The 22,989-nt window shown below is 41.7% G+C and overlaps 1 protein-coding gene across 1 annotated transcript in view; it reads right to left on the bottom strand.

Annotated features, from left to right (window-relative positions):
- LOC145391846 (zwei Ig domain protein zig-8-like) overlaps window positions 1-2,932 on the bottom strand; it is a 39,149-nt gene extending 36,217 nt beyond the window's left edge. Inside the window, exons 1-2 of the mRNA XM_080266337.1 lie at window positions 2,783-2,932; window positions 1,438-1,489 (exon numbers count right to left, since the gene is read on the bottom strand). Of these exons, the coding sequence (XP_080122463.1) occupies window positions 1,438-1,489; window positions 2,783-2,932 (202 nt within the window). The remainder of the gene's footprint in view (window positions 1-1,437; window positions 1,490-2,782) is intronic.
- Between the last annotated feature and the right edge of the window lie 20,057 nt (window positions 2,933-22,989).

The following is a 22,989-nucleotide window of genomic DNA, read 5'->3' as shown; positions in this document are numbered from 1 at the left end:
GACTTTGAGTTATTTGTTTTACAGGGAGGGGCATTAACCATCCACCAACCCACTTGTTGACACGTAGGGAGCACGTATGGTATGGTTATATGGTTACCACCCAGCGTTGTAAATGGTTTCTTGGCTTACAGGAAACCATTTGGCTTGTCACTGAATGTAAAGCCACCTGTAAAGGAAAGAAAAGCAATAAGAAGTGACAGGAAAGATGGGAGAAATAGGAAGAGACGAGGGCAGGCACAGAAAAAGAATGATAAAGGCTAAGGAAGAAGCAGGCAGCACTACATCAAGTGAGTGGATGATGGTCGCCAATTCATTGTTTACTTGAACAATTAATTACCATTTCAATAATTTTACAACAGCTACTGTGTTGTCATTCTATACTGTATTAGAATTAATGGAGTGCTGTTCTATTATTGAGCGCCTCAGTCGTGGGAGAACATGTCGATGATCAGATAATTCAGAGGGTTTGTGGTTGGTAAGATAAAGGCAGGAAACTTCTGTTCTAGATATTTCAGCCTTGTAAGGTATCGTTTCTAGCTGCATTACTCTACGACTGAATGATCTACAGTCTAGGGCTGCAACTTCCAAACAGCGGACCAGGGCCCCGGAGGGGGGGGGGGCATAGTGCATTTCTGAGAAGGTGGGGGGGGGTCATAGTGCATTTCTGAGAAGGTCTGGAGTCACTAAATATAGATTTTCACTATCAGATTCCCGAAGAAGCAAATCAAGGATCCCTGTTCCGTTCTCATGCACAGCATACCAAGTAAGAGTCCAAGATGAATCCAGGAACCATGAAGCGATTCATTTGTCAGGGACACATTCGAAGGAGGAGTCTGACAAAGTTTTGGACGAGAACAGAAAGTCACCCTCTTATCTTGAAAGTGGGTGTTTGGATGTTTCTGGCACTGCAGTCCTCCTGTTTCAACAACTCAGAGTAATCACTAAACTGCAACAGCATAATTAGTTTCAAGCGAAAGATGACCACTTTTGCGCTCTTTTAATGACTCAACCACTGATACCAACCTTAGCAGTAAAAATCTAATTACAGCTGTACCGCTGAGTTTTCGGTACACCTTTAAAGTGCTGTTTTACGTGCTTGAGCCTCGTCTCTCCTTCTAATTACCCTAGATGCTACAATTTTATTATCTAACATACTCATTCGAGCGACGTTGCAATCTTGCTTCTTCACATGAAAATGTGGAGAGGGCTGCGTGCGTTACGGTATATTGTCCAGGGTTCACAATAAATAAATCGGGAACCGCTGGTCAAGGGTGCGAGGAGACCTTTGTGACTCGCTGTCATATCCTAAATTTTCTGTTTTTTCTTTTTAATGATATAAATATTGTTCTTAATACCACTTCAGTCCGGTGACGTGTTTTGTGATTATTCTTGCTACCGTTAGGCAATTTCCTTCAGATTAGGGGAGACTTCTCTTACAAGAGAAGTTAGACTGAGCTTCAATTAGCTCCTTCTCTACAAGACGTTCCCCCTGAAGCACAAAAATTAATCATCTAGTGGTAGCGAAAATAAAACAGGAAAAGGTCGTAGGACTGAACAGATTACAGCCAAATCTAGACAGGACTGAAAGGTCTGTGTAGTCTGTTTATGCCTGTCTTTTCTACTGTCCACTTTTCTCTTCCCCCTTCTATCGTTCTTCTTCCTCCTCCCTCCACACTATTCTCTTCCCTCTTCTACCATTTCTCTTCCTCCTCCTCGTCCTTCCTCCTTACTTATTTCAATCTCGGTATTGTCTCCCTCCTCCTCTTTCATCCCCCTCCATCCTTCATCCCATAATCCCTTCCTGTCCTACTTTTCACTCCCCATCGTTTTTCTCACGTCCTCCTTCAATCTTCCCTCCTTCCTTCCCTCCCTTGCCTTCCGTCTTTATCATCCACACTTCCTGCTTCATCCCTCCTTTATCTCATCTCTTTCTCTTCTTTCTCCTTTTCCTTACACTCCTTCTCTCCCTCTGGCTCTCTCCTTTCTGTCTATCCCTCGCTTTCCGTCTTCACAATCCACTCTCCCTCCTTCATTCAACCAGTGTCTCATCTCTTCTTTCTGTCTTCTCACTCTTGTCCTTCATCTCTCTTCATAATATGTTTAGTCTTCGTCCTCGAATTCTTCCATCTTCCATCGTCGTCGTCTTCTTCTTCCTCCTTTTCTTCCTCCTGTTTTTTCCTCCTCTCTTTCCTCCTCCTCTACCTCCTCCTCTCCCTCTTCTTCTTCCTCCTCCTATTGCTTCTCCTCCTTCTTCTTCTTCTTCTTCTTTTTCTTCTTCTTCATCATCTTCCTCTACTTCTCCTTTTAATACAATCTGATTAAATTTATATATTTCTTTTTAACAGGCCCTGCTATTGGCAGGGGCCAGCCTACTATTACATTTGTCTCCGAGTTACTGAAGACACTGTATCCCAACCAAGACTTGGTACAAACTAGAACTCCCAAAATGGCTCTAGCAAACTTCTCTGTGTCTAACAAGATTCTAGGCGATGTCACCTGGTCATACCTGTTTTAGGTACAGTACTTTCGGGGACCTGTGTAGGCCCCTTCAGGCCCTACTTAAGAGTCCTGTGCCAGTCAGTCTGGTGCCTGTCAACCAGACCACCCCTATATCAATAATACCATGCGAATAATTGTTGTCTGTGTGTGTGTGTTTGTCTATCTGTCCACATTTGAGCCCCTCAAACTTCGACGTGATGTTCATCAAAAGACGAGGATCAATGAACAGACAAAGGTGTTAATTATAACTCCGTGCAGTCAGCTGCGAGCGAGCCACGCTCACTTTTGTGCCAGGTTTTTCGCTAGACGTTGGGAACCCTATACAGGTCATACTGCTGGGTGACATAAGCTGAAATTTCGCATGAGCATACCCAGTATGTCTGAGCAGGTCAAAGTCAATTTTTGTGTCAGGGTGTGTCTCGCGGGGCAGCATGGCAGGTAGTATTGTTTAACCCGTCCCTATTTTTAACGTTAGTCTTCGAGCTCGCCATGCCCGTTAATTGAAAATTCCATAAAGGGATGAATGCATTAACAAAGCTGCCAGTTGTTTTCGCCACTCTGTATTCCTCAACGAAATATTTTTATCCACCCTGCTTCACCTTCTTTATCTTATTGTGCAAACATATGTGATTTAAGAGTTGATTTCGAGGATATTGTCCTCAGCAGGAACAAGCATTTAGCGGCCTGCTTGTTGTTATACTGTAGGACTAGCTATCTTATATGAATCGTGTTCAGAAACTTCAGCAGTATAATAAATGTAATTTATATTGCATACATTTCATTTCGAGATACAAATACAAACAAGTAATAGAATAGCAACAAATACGAATAAGTTCTCAGCTTCCTGACGTCTGGCATCAGTAGAACTGCCGTCGGCAGGACCCATGACTGACTACTCTCACGTGTCTTTATGAACTGAGGAATGAGTGTAAATGGCCCCTCCCCCTCCTCCCATCTTTATCCTAATCGCACATATTATTGATTGACGCCTGGCCTTGGTGTAGGTTGTAGTCTGAAGCTGCTGACGTTCTTTGTAAAACTGATAATTGAAATCAGAAAGAGAATTCGGCAACTGCTCCGCAGTTTTGTTGATACGTTATCATGTGGTTTTAAACAAGAACCTCATTTGTAACCCGCGCTTTTGTAACAAGGCCTTTCTAGCTATGAAATAGTTTATTACACACCCAGCATGAGTCCATTTCTCAATATCTTGACCGCACGCAAGCACGCACGCGCACACGCATGGGCGCACGCACACAAACACACACACACACACACACACACACACACACACACACACACTCTCTCTCTCTCTCTCTCTCTCTCTCTCTCTCTGACATGGCACAGGAAGTCACCCCCTTCTCTCTCTCAGTGCCAGGGAAGTAACAAGAGAGGAAGACTGAGCACGAAGACGAAGTGGAGCACGAGGAGAAAAAAAAAAAAAAAAGCCTTAAGGAGAAGCAGAAGGAAGAGGAGGAGGAGGACATGGAAGAAGAGGAGAGGAGGAGGAGGACGGGGAAGAAAAGTAGGACGAGGACGAGGATGAAGAAGAGGAGGAGAAAGGAGGACGAGGAAGAAAAGGAGGAAGAGGAGGAGATAGAGATGATGGAGGGGGGGGGGGGCAGATAGAAGAGCGGAAGTTTCGATAGTGTGTGCTTAGTGGCCCGTTATGTATCACAAGGAAGTGGATCAGTATATATATATATATATATATATATATATATATATATATATATATATATATATATATATATATATATATATATATTGTAAGAGGAGCGAATGATTAGGTGAAAGAGAGAGAGATTGTCCAGGTGCTTGAGGGTGCGAAAGTGGATGTATGTGGAATAACTGAAACAAAATGAAGAGGAGAAAGTGTGAGAGAATGGGAGTATGGATGGGGTATATGTGCAGGAGTAGGTGAGAATGAGAGGGCAAAGGAAGGAGTATGTATAGTTGTAAGTAAAAGATGGAAGAAGAGCATAAAACAGTATGGATCAGTTGGGTCAAGGATTGTGTGGGTAAAGTTGAAAGTTGGAATACAAATGTGGGCAATTGTGTGTGTGTATGCGCCAACGCAAGATCGTGCTAGAAGAGTGAGAGAAGAGTTCTGGACAAAATTAATGTAGAAGTGTGCATGGAAAAGTTTGGAAGGAATGAGAGAGTGTTTTTGATCGGTGATATGAATGGTAAAGTTGGGAATGTGAAGGTGGATGGAATAGTTGGTGAGTGGGGTGTGCCTGCTGAGATAGATGAGAATGGCAGTGCGTTAGTGGACATTTGTGCTGGGAGGGGGTTGGTGATAGCCAATACCCTCTTCAGGCATAAAATGGTCCACAGGTATACATGGCGAGTGATGAGAAGGGTCGGTGGTGAACTGAATGAAAGGAAGGCAATGATTGATTATGAGTGTGTGGATGAAAGGATGCGAAGATGTGTAATGGATGCAAGAGCTTATAAAGGTTGAGGTAGTGGACTTTCTGACCACTACTTGGTGGTGGCCAGAATTAGGATTCAAGTAAGATGGAGGAATAGAAGAAGGGAAAGACGAGATTAAGGAGTAGTTGCAAGGAGAGTGGAAAGGTTACAAGAGGATGAGAAAAAGGCAGAGTATAAGAGAGAAGTGGAGGAACGATTGGGCAAATATGAATTGGAGCAGATGGGAGACGTGGAAGGTGTGTGTAGGATATTTACAGAAGAAATATGTGCAGTATGTGATGTAGTGTGTGGAAGGAAGAGAAGACCGTGGGGGGTGCAAGGAACAGCGTGGTGGACTGAAGAGGTGAGACAGGCTGTGGCACAAAAGAAGAAAGCATACAATGAATGGATGAGAAATAGGGGCGTGGAAGAAGTTGAGAGGCGGAAGAGAGAGTTATATGTAGAAAGAAAGAGAGAGGTGAAAAGATTAGTAAGAAGAGAGTGGATGAGGAATTTGGAAGGAATTTGAGTGTAAAGTGAAGGGACTGCAAGAAAATGTTCTGGAAAAAGGTGAAAAGAGTAAGACAGGGTGGAAGTGAAGTTAGCAGGGGAGTGAAAGATAAAAATGGCAGATTACTAGTGGAGAAGGGAGAAAAAGTGAGGAGATGGAGAGAACACTTTAAGGAATTGTTGAACATAGAGGATGGAAGTAATGCGAGTATAAGTGGCTGGAGAATGGCTGGGAGAAGGAGGGAGGTGAGAAGACAGGAAGAAATCAGTATAATAGAAGTGGTGGAAGCAATGAAGAAAGTTAAATCGGGGAAAGCCCCAGGAATTGATGGAGTGTGTGGTGAAATGCTGAAGTATGGGGGAGAGATAGTAGTAGAATGGATGTGGAAGATGTGCAGATTGGCCTGGGAGGAAGGTAGAGTCCCGGAGGATTGGAAGTCAGGTATAATTATTCCCTTGTACAAAGGAAAAGGGGAAAAAGAAATGTGTGGTAATCATAGGGGCATTTGTCTTCTTAGAATAACAGGAAAAGTGTATGGTAGGATATTTATTGACAGAGTTAGAGAAAGAACAAAGAAATTAGTTGGAGAAGAACAGGGAGGCTTAAGGAAGGGAAGAGGTTGTGTAGATCAGATATTCATTCTTAGATCTTTAGTGGAAACGTTTCTAGAGAAGGGAAAGAAGTAGTATGCGGCTTTCATGGAAATGGAGAAAGCATATGACAGGGTGGATAGACAAGGATTGTGGAAAGTGTTAAGAATATATGGAGTAGATGGGAAGATGTTGAATGCTGTGAAGAGTATGTACGATGGTGCGAAGGCTGCAGTGCGTGTGGATGGTGAACTAAGTGAATTTTTCTCTTTGAAAGTTGGGTTGAAACAGGGATGTGTCATGTCTCCATGGTTGTTCAATCTGTACATGGATGGGGTGATAAAAGAGGTACAAGGTAGGGTAGTGGATGTTGGAGTGGCCCTGGTGAGAGAGGATATTGTTTGGAAACTCCCTGTACTGTCGTTTGCAGATGATACTGTGTTGTTGAGTGAAGACGAAGGGGAGCTGCAAGGCTTGGTGGATGAGTTTGGGAGAGTGTGTAAGAAACGGAATCTAAAGGTGAATGTAGGGAAGAGTAAAGTGATGGTCTTTGAGAGAGGTGAAGTCAGTGAATGTACAGCGAGGTTGGATGGTGAGGAATTGGAAAATGTGAGTACGTTTAAGTACTTGGGTAGTGTGATGAGTAAGGATGGAGGTTTGGAGGGTGAAGTGCTTGAAAGGGTACAGCAGGGAAGAAAGGTTCTTGGTTCTTTGAAAGCAGTGATAAGAAACAGGGAAGTGAGCATGGAAGTGAAAAAGTTACTACATGACAGTATTGTGATACCAACTCTAACGTATGGAAGTGAAGCTTGGACGTTGTTGGAAGGACACAAGTCACGAGTGAGAGCAGTGGAAATGAGTTATTTAAGAGAAGCCTGTGGAGTCACATGGAGAGACAGGCTGACGAATGAGGATATAAAGGAGCGTTGTGGTGTGGATGTGGATGTGATAAGAAGCGTTAGGAGGAACACACTGAGGTGTTTTTTTTTTCTTTTTTTTAATAACAGAACGGAGGAAGGAAAAACAAATGGGGAAAAAAAAAATCCATACACCATATTACTGGTGTCCTCTATTCATAAAATATCTGTAACAGTTAGACTTGAACAGTTGTGGGTTGAAATTTGGAGGAAAACAACTCTGGGGAAGCGAGTTCCAGAGAGATGCAGTTCGGGGAATGAAAGAATTCTGATAGGCAGAAGTTCTGCAATATGGTTGAGTGACATTCCAGTCATGAGCGCTACCAGATGCCCGTGTAGCACGAGGGAAGGCATGGAGAGGTGGCATCATGGACTCAACTTCGTCTGAGCATTTGCCCAAAAATTATCTGTAAAATAATGCAAGGGAGGCAACATTCCTTCTTACTTGCAGAGGAGGTAGTTTATATGTAATGGCAGGGTTGTTAATGATTCTAACAGCTTTATTCTGAATTTTGTCTAGTTGTCTTAATGCAACCTCTCCACAACCATTCCACAAGGGTGAGCAATATTCAAGCTGAGAGCGCACATGGCTCTTATAAATTATAGCTAACTGCTCATCGGCCATGTGGAGAGGATGGAGGGTGAAAGACTGACGAAGAGAGTGTATGTGAGTGAGGTGGAGGGGGGAAGAGGAAGGGGGAGGCCGAGGATGAGATGCAGGGATGGGATGGAGAAGTATATGAGAGAGGGGGGTGTGAGTTGGGAGCAGGGCAGTGAAATGGCTGGGGACAGGGCGACTTGGAGACGATTTGTTTGTGGCCACCCCAAACGGGATTGATGCGTCTGGCAATAGATAGATAGATAGATTCTGGATGCATTTTTGACGTAAGAGTGAGTGACAAGGATTTAAGACCACTTATGAATTTGATTGTTAACGCATTTACACTTGCATAGGCCAGACAAAATGGAGATGTGTGGATGGTTGTGCCTGTGAGGTGGAGTCACTGGTGAGGAGCTTGAATGGTGACTGAATGTGAATGTGACCCGTATTCACTGACCATTTTGTTAACTAAATCTTTCATGCTCTTATATTTCTTTCTTTTTATTTTTTTTTTGCTCCCATCTCACCTCACCTGTGGATTGAAAAAAGAGGCAGATTGAAAATAATAATAATAATTCTTATAATAAAGTTGAAGATGATGATGATGATGATGACGATGATGATGATGACGATGAAGATTAGTTTTACAGTACGATGGCTTCTATTTTGCTTCGATATTGCCACTCCTTCACGATTTAGATGTGCTTAAGGAATACCTCCTGTACTAAATTTATAAAGACGTAGCCTAATCAGACATGTGTATGAACACGTCTAGGCTGCCATCTAGGAAGTAATTAACTAGATCATCAGCTGGCAGGTCATTAACGCCTCGCTTTTGAAATGACCAATTATCTCCCGTAATAACACTCCGCCAATTCAAAGCTCGGGACGTGAGAATGAAGGGATTGTTTTCAGAAAGTTATTTCACGGGTGAAGGACGCTACCTAACAAATTTTCTGCGTTCTCTTCCCGTTTTCGCTCTCCTTTTATTACCCTCCCCCCCCTCAATCCCTCTCTGTCTGTCTGTCTGTCTCTGTCTGTCTGTCTCTCTCTCTCTCTCTCTCTCTCTGACATGGCACAGGAAGTCACCCCCTTCTCTCTCTCAGTGCCAGGGAAGTAACAAGAGAGGAAGACTGAGCACGAAGACGAAGTGGAGCACGAGGAGGAAGAAATGCCTGAAAGAGGAGGAGGAGGAGGAAGAGGAGGAGGAGGACAAGGAAGAAGAGGAGGAGGAGGACGGAGAAGAGGAGGAGGACTAGGAAGAGGAAGAAGAAGAGGAGGAGGAGATAGAGAAAAAGGAAGGGTGGAGGCAGATAGAAGAGCAGGAAGTTTTGAAAGAGTGTGCTCAGTGGCCCGTTATGTATCACAAGGAAGTGGATCAGTATTTATGTCCGCCAGAGTGCATAAAAATTATCCAAAATTGCTTAGATCATTATTTATTTCTCAACAGTTTATTTTAAAGTGTCTGAATTTTCTTAAGCCCTCAGGCCTCTTGATGTTCGCAGTGTCGGTAAAGCCGTCTAGTGTTTTTTTTTTTTTTTTTTTTTTTTTTTTTTTTTTGCCTAGATTTTCGTCCTTTTGTTGTGTACTTCATGTAGCTCAGTGGCTGAAAAAGACTGTACTAGGGTTCTACATCCTTTCCACAGCACTGCTATATGGCTAGCATGATATTATATTGTTACTCTGTGTTTACAACCCGGTACTGAAGGTGGAGAGATGATATTTAGGCCAGGTTAAGGTAAAAAGGTTATGGTCAGATTTAATACTAGTAAATCGTCCCTGAAGGATAAAGGGACATGAAAATGCATCCTAGTCCAACACTGTATATGAAAATGAAGGAAGCTTTCCATGATGCTATCTAGTAAGTAGTTAGGTTTATCACCATACTTTTTTTAGTATTACTTCTTTCAGAGTTTAAATAATAAATCAATGTACTTATTCATTTATTAATTTATTGCTGAGGGTAAGTCTATCAAACTGGAATGTTAGATATAGCCTTCTTCGACCCATTCATTACTAGATAGCTCTCCAAAGCTGAAGCAGCTGGTAGCAGCAATAATTCGCTGCAAAATGATAGCACCCACTTTCTCGGTTTAGCCAACTCTTCGCATGGCATACTTTACATTTTTTTTCTCGCTTGGCTCCTTCTGGTCATTTTAATGTGCTTCGGGAAGGATTTTCGAAGTGGGCAGTTACCTGCATCATTAATTATCCCCTTCAGTATGATCGATGTTTCCTAAGGTGAATTTTTGATACAGTGTGGATGAAGGAGAGAATGATAAGGATTTGAGAGCGCTTATGAACTTCATTGTTGTCGACTTTACTTTTCCATTGGCAATACAAAGTGGAGATGCATGGATGGTTATACTTGTGAGGTGGAGTCACGGGTCTAGAGCTTGAATGGTGATGTGTGTGTCCCATATTCACCGTGCATGCAGCTGAGTGGCTCTCTATCGTGCTTTCATTTCATGTCTTTCTAGGTCCTGTCTTGCGTCACCCGTGGATGGAATTAAGAGGCATGGTGATGTTGATAGAGATGATTGATGACACTGATGATTGATGATATTTATGATTATTGATGATATTGGTGAGGACTGATGATACAGATGACTGGATGATTGACTGATGATACTGATGATGACAGGTGATATTGATGATGACTGATGATATGCGTGATGATTGATGATACTGATGATTGATGATGCTGATGATTGATGATGATGGTTTATTTAACAGTAGGATGACATATTTTGCTTCAATAATGCCACTCCTTCATGATTTAAGTGTGCTTATGGTATACGTCTCGTACTAAAGGGATAAAGATGTAGCCTAATTAGCTATGTATATGAACACGTCTAGGCTGCAATCTAGAGAGCAGTTAACTAGATCACCAGCTGGCAGGTCATTAATGCCTCGCCTAGGACGTGGCCAATTATCTCTCGTAATAACACTGCCAGTTCAAAGCTCGGAACGTGAGAGAAAGAACTGTTTTCAGAAAGTTATTTCACTGGTGAGGGACGATACCTAGCAACTTTTCTGTGTGCTCTTCCCATTTTCGCTTTTTTTCTTTCTCTCGTTACCCTCCCCTTCACCTGTGTGTGTGTGTGGGGGGGGGGGGGGTCCAGGAATAAGTGGATAGTAATTTTCTCCTCCCTAGGTGTATGAACGAGTATAGAAAAGAAATAATTGCCGAACAATCTCTATTAAAACCAATCTCCATTAACTCCTTCCCTACATGGATCTCTACTATTCTGAACTGAATCCATTGTCGTTGAGAATAGAATACAAGACATGTCATCTTACTGAAAGTACTAAGTCACTGTAGGGCAGGGTGTCACTTGGATGTTCTATATTGACTATCGCCAGTTTTCCATCGCACATCTGAGGAAAGGTCTTCGATGCACAACGAGAAGTCTGTTATACTTTTTGATCCCTTCAGTTTCATAAATCTAAAGTTTAACAGAACTGTCTGGCATTAGAAACAATGCATCCCCAGTGGCGTTCAAGGCTAAGTATGTTAACGTGCTCTACTACTGTTTGCACTTTCTATAACCAGACAAAGGACTGGTCTGTTTACAATAATGTTCTTTACTTTCCCTATTATATCTTCCATGAGGGTCAAGGATGAAGCTAATGGCCGTATTTTTAACTCTTACAGTACTTCAGTTTCTTTTTTACGATATTATTCCTCTCAGCAGTCTAGTATCGTCATTTTTGGGTGTGTTCATGGCTTTTTTATATTGATTTTAATGCTATATGACTTTTTTGTTTTATTTGTTATACCGTTATGTAGGCTGGAGGTATAGTTTTTCCTTTCTCTGCTTTTACTCTTGCTATACGGCGGGGAAGACCTCTGTTGGTACGGTGACATGATCTATCTGCAAATCTATTGTCAGGCGCCTTAATCCCGTAAGGGGTGACCACAAACAAATCGTCTCCACGTCGCCCTTTCCTTCGCCATTTCACTACCCTGCTCCAAGCTCACACCCCTCACTCATATACCTCTCCACTCCATCCCTCCATCTCATCCTTGATCTCCACCTCCCTCTCCCCCTCTCCACCTCTCTCACACACTCTCCTCGTCAGTCTCTCGCTCTCCATCATGATCATTTTAACATAATTCATTTTAGGGGAAACGCTTTTAGTTACTGGGTTACATATGGCCTTTATTATCACTTCTACGACTAAATGTCCTAATTACCGTGAACAGAATAAGGCAGTGGGAGCTTGATTAGAAAGAAACTATGTGTCACTTGGAAAGGATTAACTGTGTAGTAGTCGTAGTAGTAGTAGTAGAATTATGTAGCAGTAAGAAGTAGTAAGTAGTATGCAACAGTAAGTAGTATGTAATGCCAAGTAGTTGTAGTAGTAGTAGCAGTAGTAGTAGTAGTAATAATAAGTGGCAGTAAGTAGCAGTATGTAGTATTAAGTAATAAGTCCTAGTAATAAGTCTTTGTAGTAGTAGTAGTAGTAGTAGTAATAGTAGCAGTAGTAGCTCCAGGGTCATTTGGACTTGAACCCGTGGACTGCGGCCTAAGTTGCATGTCTCCTGCAGTTCACCATCCTCCTTTCTGGGGACAGGGAGGGAACTGAATGACGCTTGTATAACCTGGCAGTGGAGCCGCAGAGTTATATTGGTGCCACCACGTGAAGGCATCCCTCTTCAGTACCGAAAAAGAAATAAAACTTGAATCGTGTTCGGCCTCTAATTTGTTGCGAGAATTTCTGGGACACGTGTCTGGTCTACTTCTTAGTCGTATTGTTAAAATTGTGCACGGGAAAGTTTAAGCATGTCTAAATTCTGACAGACATAGATAGACAGATAAATAGTTAGATGAATAAATAGGCAGATAGATGAATAGATAGATAGACAGCAGGATAGAAAAGGGAAACACCATATCTAAATAGGATACGCCAGCGACTTGTAATATCTGCTTATCTGCTGTTTGTTTATATTTTTTCCTCTCATCCAAGCAGTAAATCAGGCTTACTCCTGCGTCGGATGTTTAATTAATTTCAACTCTTAATTAGTTTGTGGATTTATAATGACTCATTTGTATTCTGTTTTCTTTTCCTAGATGTCATCTGTTTTTGCTGTGTTACTTTAAAGAGATTGGGTCGTGTGGAAGTCTTGGTTCCGTGTGTGTATTTGTCTCTGTGTGTGTGTGTGTGTGTGTGTGTGTGTGTGTGTGTGTGTGTGTGTGTGTGTGTGTGTGTGTGTGTGTGTGTGTGTGTGTGTGTGTGTGTGTGTGTGTGTGTGTGTGTGTGTGTGTGTGTGTGTGTGTGTGTGTGTGTGTGTGTGTGTGTGTGTGTGTGTGTGTGTGTGTGTGTGTGTGTGTGTGTGTGTGTGTGTGTGTGTGTGGGAAAGCAGAAGAGAGAAAATAATGAAGATGAGGGGAAAAAAATAAGTGGAAAACAAGAGTAGAAAATGAGTGATGAAAACTGAATGGAGAGAAGAAACTGTATGGAGGAAAAGTGAATGGAAAAAAAAGTCGAAGAGAGACAACAGAAGAGAGGGTAGAAGAAAGAGTGGAACAGGTGGAAAAAAAAAAAAAAAGAGGAGAGAAAAGAATGTGGGAGAGACGAAACAGGGAACAAAGAGTAAGAGAGAGAGAGAGAGAGAGAGAGAGAGATGAAAGATAGAGAAAAAAGATTTGAAAAATAAGAGAATTTGAAAGGAAAGAAAAGGTTATGGAAAATGTGGAATGGAAGAGAGGGAATGGAGGAGTGTGCTGAGTGTGGAATGAGTCAAGAAATGATGATGAAGAAAAGAGTCAAAGAAGTAGCATAAAGGGTGGAAAAAAAGAAGGTAAAGGAGGGAATGTAGGAAAGAGAAGGGAGAAAAACAGCAGAAGAAAGTGAAGAAATAGTGTAGGAAAAACAGATCAGGGAAAGAAGTAAGACAAAGCTAAACTGACAAATGGAAGTGAAGAATAAACTACAGGAAAAAAGAGAGCAGAGTAAAAAAAAGTAAAGAAAACAGAAAGGAGAAAAACTGGTGGAGAAAAAGAATAAAAAGTATGTAACCCATGCCACAAAGGGTAATGGTAGAGCACGTAACACTGAAGCAGGAGTACACAGGAGGGAAATGCTTTTGCCTTCTTTCAGGTCCCAGAGATGTGGGCGACAAGGACGGTTCGTGTTCTCGTCCATACGTCGCGGACAGGGTAACATTTTTCCAGCTTCACGATTTACAGTACCAGGTGTGTGACAAATGCGCTATTTGTTGTATTTATATTTTCCATACTGATAATTTCCCTGTTTTGTCTTAATATCTTAACTATCGCTCTATCGATATAATTATTTGTCAGTCTTCGAGACTTAAAGTATTAGATATGGATGGAATGGCTTGTTTATTTTATTAGCGTTTTCCACGCTGGTAATTAACTTCCTTTTCTGTCTTAATACCTAAAATATCCCTCTCTCAGTAACAGTACTTTTTTACTTTGGCGACTTAATGTGTCAGGTATGGATAAGGTGCCTTGTTTTATTCATAGTTTCCACACTAACAATTTTCCTTTTCAGCAATATCAGTAAAATACTCCTCTTTCAGTATCAGTATTTTTCAATCTTCGAGACAAACTATAAGGAATCTGTGGAGTGTCTTGTTTATTTCATTTATATTTTCCACGCTGACAAATTTCCGTCTTAATACTTAAAATAATCCACAAATATCAGTATCAGTATTTTCCAACTTTCGACGCATAAACTACCACGTAGGTACGAGGTACCTTATTTAAAGATAAGTCAATCGTCTTCTGTTCTCTCACAATGTAATATCTTTTAGCCTTCAGGACTAAAAAGTGCTTACATATAAGAGACATTTTTGGTTTATCTTTGTCACCATCATACTTCTTTCCATTAGTCAGCCTTTTTTCTCTCTTTCATTTTTTCCCAACTCACCATAAGAGTTCCCATGTTTACCGTCATGCTGTCTAAAATATTGTTCCTTCAGTATTAGCATTCTCGACATTCGTGGCTGAGAATTGAAACTGCCATTTATGTAAGAGGTAAAGTTGAAAATAAAGACTGAGGCCGAGACATGAGGCGCCTTACCCTCGGTCCACACCTCCGTAACTCAGCTAGGCCTTTGAGACTGGTAAATTAATCATCCCCTCTCCTGGAATACAAGGTTACAACATTATTTATGTGCATAAAGTTACCTTCATATGTTATCCTAAGTACTCAGTATACCAATATCTTAGTAAAGTGGCGTTGGCTGCCCACACTGGGATTCGAACACTGACGCTATCGGGCTACCAACGTTGTAAATAAGAGTACTGACCAACTAGCCACCAAGATGATTATGGGGTGCCTATAACTTTTTATATTCTTTTACACCATCAGTCTTCTGCGTTTTCTGTCTAAAATGTCCTTCCATTAACATTAACATAGACTTTTTCAAGTTTCCAGACTGTTAACTGTATCCAAGCCAAGCTTTGCTTTGTTAATTTCCTACAGCCAGTCTTCGATGTCTTGCTTTCTAAAATAATTCATGTTATTTTCCCTGCATGATCAGGCTTTCTTTTTGTGTGGGAGACTGAATAGCCAGAATTTTCTTTCCCCCAAGCTGGCGAGAAACAGATGGGCAATAGCGGTCCACAGTAAGAATGATGCAACCGAAAGTCTAAGTGCTGCATCGGCTTGAAAGTGTATGTATGTGTGTGTGTGTGTGTGTGTGTGTGTGTGTGTGTGAACAATCCGCATGTGTTATTCGTAGGACAAACAGGAAGCAAGCATAAATAAATGGATACACTGCCAATACGCAATTTGAATGTCCGCCACGGCATGATTCAAACCCTAGATTCTTGTTCCACTCCATTTCCCCACAGGCATTCTTTGTTCTTCATTCCATTCCCCATCGCGAGAAGAGTATTTGATGCTCTTTATCAGTGTTCTTTATTTATATGTTATTTATTGAATCATTTATTTTCTCTGCCAAAGAAGGAAGATAACCAGGTATGTAGGATGAGTTTATACAGTATATCTATTTTTTTTTTTTTAACTTCTGTATTACTACGATGCTATTTATCTACCATTAGAGTACATCACTATTTACAATACATTACCTCTTTATGTGAGCACGTATCGTTTAGTGGAAAATATTAAACCTACCAGTAGAGTATATAAGGTATAATTACAATATTTTTCAACTCATGAAGACGCGAATTAAACTAACCTCTGCTTTCTGCGGTGTCTTCCATTCTGAGAGCATAAAGTATAAAGTTGTGTGGTAATATTTTCCAACCTCCATGGGCAGGTGCTAAGTTTCTGGACGATGTTTATGTTGTGTTTATAGTTTATTCTCTCACACCCCTTGTACAGGTGAGTGTTATTATCAGACGTTAGTTGGAATATATATATTGCTAGAGTTGTTCCCACCGTGAGAGTGTTAATGATGCCAATATTCACTCTCCCAGGCTCCCATGTCTCACCAAAAAATTAATAAATTCGTCTGGCGTTATTTGGGATAGAATGATATAGCTGTTTCTTCCATGGGGTGTAATCATCCGGCATAAAAACAACTTGTCAGTACTGTGATGTAGTTTACCTTAGTCTGTAAGTCCACTGAAAAGGGCGAGAGTAGTCGTCAGAAGTGTTTGGAAATACATCATTTCGTCTGCCGGTGTGGGTTTCTCTATCTTCATACGGGGGACAAGTTATTTGTTGTGGCATCCACTTCTCATACCCACAAGGAATATTTCATCTGTTTATTGTACTACCTATGATTAAACTTTTCCATCTTACGAATGTGTGAAGCTATCTAGCACTATTTTACAATATTTGAGAGTGGGTAAAAAAATTACTACCCTCTCCACTCCAGCCTGGCCAAAAATTTTCATTTCTCAATCTTGACTGTTAAATCGTAACAGAAGATTGATACTATTATACGATGCTAGGCACGAAAAAGTGCAAAGTAACGGGCGTAAATCGGTAGTATAGTCTTATTTTACCATTTAGTTACGGGCCAGATATTGGAAAATGTTAGAAAATCTCTGTCACGTTATGGTGGATGAGGTCAGCGTATACTCGTATACTACAGTATAAGGTGCCTGTTCCACTACATACAACAGTGCTCCCTCCTCACTAATTCGTCCGCCTAACTCGGCAAGGATTTTCGCCCTTTTCAGCCTATTTTTCGTGGTTCAATGGCAGGGAAAGAAGATGCCGTCCCTCTATATTCTTGTAATCAGTAAATTGCCATTGTCAGCGAGGTACGAACGAGACCATTTAAATCCGAAAGCACTGAAATGTTGCACTGCACCCCGAGGATGCCTAGAGTATATTGATGGCTATGTACCCTATTAGGTTTCATGCCTATACGACAAACTGTCTGACCTGTGGCCCTCTTTTAAAGATTTTCGATATGCTGCACTTGGAGCGTGTCACTTGTCACGTGCACCACCTAGGTGTAATGAAACCTGTCAAAAACAAATCTCCAAGGATTGGGCTATCATATGGTGCAAACCACGCAGTGATCAGCCCTGTGGTTGCTGAGATATGAGTTTCTCAATAGCGTTACGGTCGGGCAGGGGTGGGCCGGGCCGGGTGGGGCCCCTCATATGTGAGAAAATGTCACTACTTGACGAGAGACTTGTGAGGGCTTCGCCCTTGCTTGTAATACTACTTCTGAGTAACTAACACCATATTTTAGTGTAAATATCATGTTAAAAGGGCAGAGAGAGAGAGAGAGAGAGGGGGGGGGGAGGAGAGAGAACTATGGCTTTACGTTCTTGCCATAACACTTCATTATGATTGGGACCATATTTATATGTTGACCTCTTGTTACGACTCAGCAATCCAAATGGAGAGGTAGCAGTATTATGCCAAGTTAAAATGAACAAAACATTAGGCTCACTTTCATAGAATTCGATAGCTGCATTCTAAACTTTGATGAGCGTGTGTTAAGTTGCTGACTGTATAGGAGGTGCTTTGACGTCACAGTTACTCGTATCTGAGTAAGCAGAATATATATAGAAAGCTGGACAAGGAATAAGAGTTAATTACGTTCTGCCGATACAAGGAGAAAATGTGTCTGCTCCTCTTTGATTAACCTCTTCTGTCTTCCTTTTTTCTTCCCATCAGCCTACAACAGGAGTTCTCAAATGAGGAGGGGGAGGGAGTTCTCTCCTGCAGGAGAGGTGGGGGGGTTGGGACCAAAATGGTCTTTGGTTATTCTTAATGGTCAAATGCCTTTAAAGAGTAAGGTAATTTTTATGGTTCTAAGATCATTATTATGTTACATAGAAGTAAAAGAAAAAAGTAAAATCCTCCTAAATTTTGCAAAAATGTCCATAATTCTGCTTGACCTTTTGCCGTCACACACTAACTATTGTTGCTAAATAGAGGCGAATAACTCTGGCATCTAGAGTTATTTATAAATCTCAAAGAAGACGGGGGAGAATTTCATTTTTTTCCTACAAGGAGGGAGAGGGGGATCATCAAGGAAGCTGTGGCATAATTGGGGAGTGACCAGGAGAAGTTTGTGAACCTCTGGCTTAGGACATTGTGCAAATGGGTAGACTGTTTATCCAACACCAAATACATTCTTTTTCCTTCTCTTTTCATTCAGTTCTCTGTTGATTGGGTTGGTAGAATAATCGTGACATTAAACTTAAAACAGTGTTTGTAAACAATCATTCATAAAAAAACGATCGAAATTTTAGATATTTTCTTGAGAACAGAGGAATCCAAAATCTCTAAAAAGTGGAGTTAATATAAGTTACAAGAAGACTGTGATAAATAATAAATAAAATGTGACTGACTGACAGGTTGTAACTATTTTAAGATTCTCAGTTATTCTCCTTGGTGAAGTAACGTGGCAGTAAATTCGTGGGCAGTGTTGCTTAACCAGAGCAGATTCTATTTTTTTTTTTTTTATCTGGTTCTGTACTAATCAAATTCTATTATACACTCTCTGAGTCACGGAGTAGTATATTGAACTTAGGAGCCGTCTAACACGTCCTTTTTCGCCATTTATTTTGCGCAGTATCACTTTTTCTTATATATTATCGTATTAGTTCCTTTTAATATCTACATCCCTAAGTCTCGTTTCATTTTGACGATCACAAGTTTGGGGCAAGTGTGACTTCACCCTTGGGTCCGTATGCTCGTTGGTTAACGAAACTTCCTAACATCCCTTCCTTTGTTATTTATTTTTGGACGTGGCTGGTTAGTATCCTTTTGTACATTGTTTATACAGAGTATGACGATGTTGGAAGGATTTATACAGCAAAGAAGAGGTAGTAAGGTGTAGTAAGCACATTAATTCGGTTAGGAAGAGGTGTTTGAGCCTGCTTACCCTACGAAAATACCTGCCTTGGACTTCATTGTTTCAAGCGCTCGGTCGAGAAATAAGCGAGTTCACACTACAGTTAAAAGGATAAATAATTTCATACTGAGTTTCTCCTCCCCAGTCTAGAGGTAGTTAGGGCAATTTTATTCGAGACATTAGATTACAATGGACAATCATCACGTTCCTGACGATTCTGGCGTTGCAATACAGGGAAAGTAAAATGTAGTTTCACATTTCTGTTAAAAAAGGTATCGATTTTATTTGATCAAAAGAATAAAGGAAATGGTAAAGAGAAGGAGCGATTTGATCCAAAGAGGATGTTGTTTTTCACTGCATCTCAGTTCACACAACTGTACATAGAGTGACCGATTGCATGACAAAGAGAATAAATTTCACACTGCGTTTCTCTTTCAGGACAGTGTGGGTTGGGTGGAGGCGAGAATTACGAAAGGCAGACATGATGTGGCTGTCGTTTCATGCATTTAGATACGGTCGAAAGATTAAATGATTTCACACTACCGATTAGGCAATATACGTGTTTACTTACTGAATAAACGATTTTACATTTTAGCCCACAGAATAAATGATTCACAGTTGTTTTTTGTTTTTGTTTTTTTTCACCAGGCTCAATTGAACGTGAACCCGGTGAACTACGGGATACCAGTCACACATGATAAAAATATGTCACACAAAATCACACTATCGGTCCAAAAGAATTAACAATATCACAATGCGAACTTCTTTTCTTGTTGGAATGACACAAGCCAAGAGTGAGGGCGGCGGAAATGAATTATCTGAGAGGAGCATGTGGAGTTACATGGAAAGACAGACTGGCAAATGAGGAAGTGAAGGAGCGTTGTGATGTGGATGTGATAGAAAGCGTTTGGAGAAATACACTGAGGTGGTTTGGCCATGTGGAGTGGATGGAGCGCGAGAGACAAACGAGGAGAGTGTATGTGAATGAGGTGGAAGGGGGGAGAGGGAGAGAGAGGCCAAGGATGAGGTGGAGGGATGGAATGGAGAGGCATTTGAGAGAGGGGTGTGAGCTGGGGGGAGGAGAGAGAAATGGCGGGGGACAGGGCTATATGGTGGCGATTTGTTTGTGGCCATCCCTTACGGGATTAATGCATCTGGCAATAGACAGAGATAGAGACAGTATATCTTTCCTAGTCTTGAATCGGGTCTGATAGTGTGCGTTCGGTGGAGGCGAGAATGACGAAAGGCAGGCATGAAGCGGCTGTTGCTTCATGCATTGAGAAACGGTTGGAAAATTAAACGATTTCACTTTACAGTTTAAAAAAACAGACTTCATTGCCGTAAGAATAAACGATTTCATAAGTCAGTCCAAGAAATAAGTGATTTACGTTATGGCTATTGTTCTGAACATGAACCTGATGGACTACAGAAAACCGGTCATACTAGGAATATACGCCACACTATATCACACTATCAGTCCAAATACCAGACAACTCCACACAGCTCTGCTTCATCCTAATCTTGAGTCGGGTCGGGCGGAGTGACATGGGTAGGGGTGAGATTTAGACCCGGTCACACTACGAAGCCAAGTAAAAGTCACACTACATCACACTATCACTCTAAATACTAAACAACCCCACGCTGCTCTGCTCCTCCCTAATCTTGAGTCTGGTGGGGCAGTGTGGCTTGGGTGGGGATGAGATTTACGATATCACTTCTGCAGCTGCAGCCATTAGCGGCCGCGATAATATCTTGGCTGAGTTACCCCGCTACTGTTCCCCAAAGTCTCATCGAACACTGCGTGGAATTTACGTAAAGCTGTACACCTGGGGGATCCATTGTCTGGTTTGTTCTAAGGCCTGTATTCTTGTTGGTTAAAGAAGCTCCCTAACTCCTCTTCCTAGGCTATTTGTTTTGCTTATTGCGTCTTACTTTCGCCTTGTGTGTCATTTGATTTATTCCAGTACCACCACACTCAGCAAAGATAGCATACTGATTGATATAAGCCAGCCGTATCCAAAAATAAGTCGCTAAGGAAGAGATGCTAGGGAGCTTCCGTAACGGACGAGAATACGGGTCCTGGCATGGTAAAAAAGTGAATGGGTAGTCTATATATAGCGCTCGTCTTCCACTCCTTTGGGTGATCTCTCATGTATTGTGGGGACTGCTCAGTAAGCGTTATCAGTGTCTACACATCATTAGTTATTCATTACCTCCTCCCACTGACACGCCCCCAACGTACACACCAACACTGAGCAGACCCCACAGAACATATACTACCAGGCTATTTTCTTGTGGAGCGCCATTTACGGACTATCCGCTATTACCGAGTCGCCCTCAGCAGAACAAAATAACACGCCTTTAACCAGAGTAATACAAAATCAAGTGGGAATTTTTGTACCCCTTCCTTACAGCAAGCCTTCTCTGAGCTGAATCAAATCGCTTGTTTTGTACATTCATGCTATCTGCTGACTATATTAATGAGCTTCAGAAAAACGATTCAGAAGGTAATAGTTAGGTACTGCCGTCACTAACTTTACTATTATTAGGGGTCCATCCCAACTTTAATGAGATCATCTTATGGTGGTCTCCACAAACAAACTATACCCATTTCACTTGAGGTTGGCCTAGATTTTCGTCTTTTTGTAGCTTATTTCACGTGGTTCAGTGGCAGATACAGACAATGGTTTGGCTCTATTTCCTATCCATAGCCATTCTTCGTAATTAGCATCATATTTTAGTGCTAATCTCATGTCAGAGGTCGGAATTCAAGATGGAAAGGGGTCAATTTTAGGCCTAGTAAGAGTAAAACGGGTATAGCAGGCTACGTGATCGTACTGAAGCATTTAACACTCTTAGGTTCCTGTCTCTCTCTCTCCAGAACATAATCTCCAGCAATAACTGGAAGAGAACACTAACTTAGACCTTTCTTGGCCATGAGAGAGTTGACTAAGACTAACGGTGAATGGAACAGAATGTCGGAGTTGCCCCGACTATTAGAATGGGTGTATGTTGGCAGCGTCCTTGAAACTTACGCAGGTGCCCGGATAACAAGGTAAACAGTGTGGTGTGAGAGGCTGGAAGGTGCCTGGTTAAGCCCCGGATTTATTGATTGGGGCAGCGGACTGGGTTTGACTGCGCTGCTCCTAAATATAGCGACGTTCAGGATCAGGTTGAGAATGAAGTGGGTGTGGGGGGGGGGGGAACTGAAATGCACTTGAGTGAAAGGTGACGTGGGAGTTTGTTGGATACGAGTACTTTTTTCATTCAGAGAATTTATTTGTGTGAGTGTGTGTGTGTGTGTGTGTGTGTGTGTGTGTGTGTGTGTGTGAACCTATTTATCAGTAGACCTATTGCCCAATGGTTCTCTTTTCCTACATCCACCCACCAACCCACACACATACCTACACCCTCACCTAACATATTGTATTAAACCTATCTCTTTGTTTGTCCTCCGGGAAGTCACACATCCTTCCACCCACACAAAAAGCCCACCCACTTACCCCAAAAGTCCACTCACCCACAAAACCCTCCCACAAAGCCTACCCACCCCATTTACGTGCCGAACCCACCCATAAAGCCCACCCACCTCACCCATTTGCCCAATCCATCCACCCCCACGCTGCCCACTCACTCACCCACATCACACGCTGCCTGCCCACCCCATCCATTCCACTCATTCCTGTGCACCTTCTACCCATACCCCTGTTCACCTACTCACCCACTCACCCACCAACCAACTGGCCAACCCCTACAATCCACCCTCCAGCCTATACAGCCTATCACATGCATGTACACGCACGCTCATACCCCCTCCCCCAACACACAATCAGAGCTGCTTTCATGGAACAGGGTTTTATAACATTTTTTTTTCTTCGTGGACCACTTAAAGAAGCTTGCTATAACTGTGAACCTATCTTTTGTAAACCATTATTTTAATTATTCAAAATCACTTTCAGGAACAAAAAATTAACGGAAATCCTTGCTAGTGAAAGGCAGCACCAAATTATTTTATTAAATTTTATCATATGCCTTTATCAGCGACTTCATTTTTCATAAGACAAAACTAAATTGAAATAATAATCTCCATGTGTTCACCTTTTAGAAAAAGGGAAAGTGTTAGAAGAAAAGAGAGAAGGGTGAAAAGAAAGGATAGAAGGATGAACATAGAAAGATGAGGG

Source organism: Coenobita brevimanus, chromosome 2, assembly GCF_032717465.1.
Source record: "Coenobita brevimanus isolate Jiangsu-jjx chromosome 2, ASM3271746v2, whole genome shotgun sequence".
NCBI lineage: Eukaryota > Metazoa > Arthropoda > Malacostraca > Decapoda > Coenobitidae > Coenobita > Coenobita brevimanus.
Note: the sequence above shows the minus strand (reverse complement) of the source record. Positions and strands in the feature narration are given on the sequence as shown.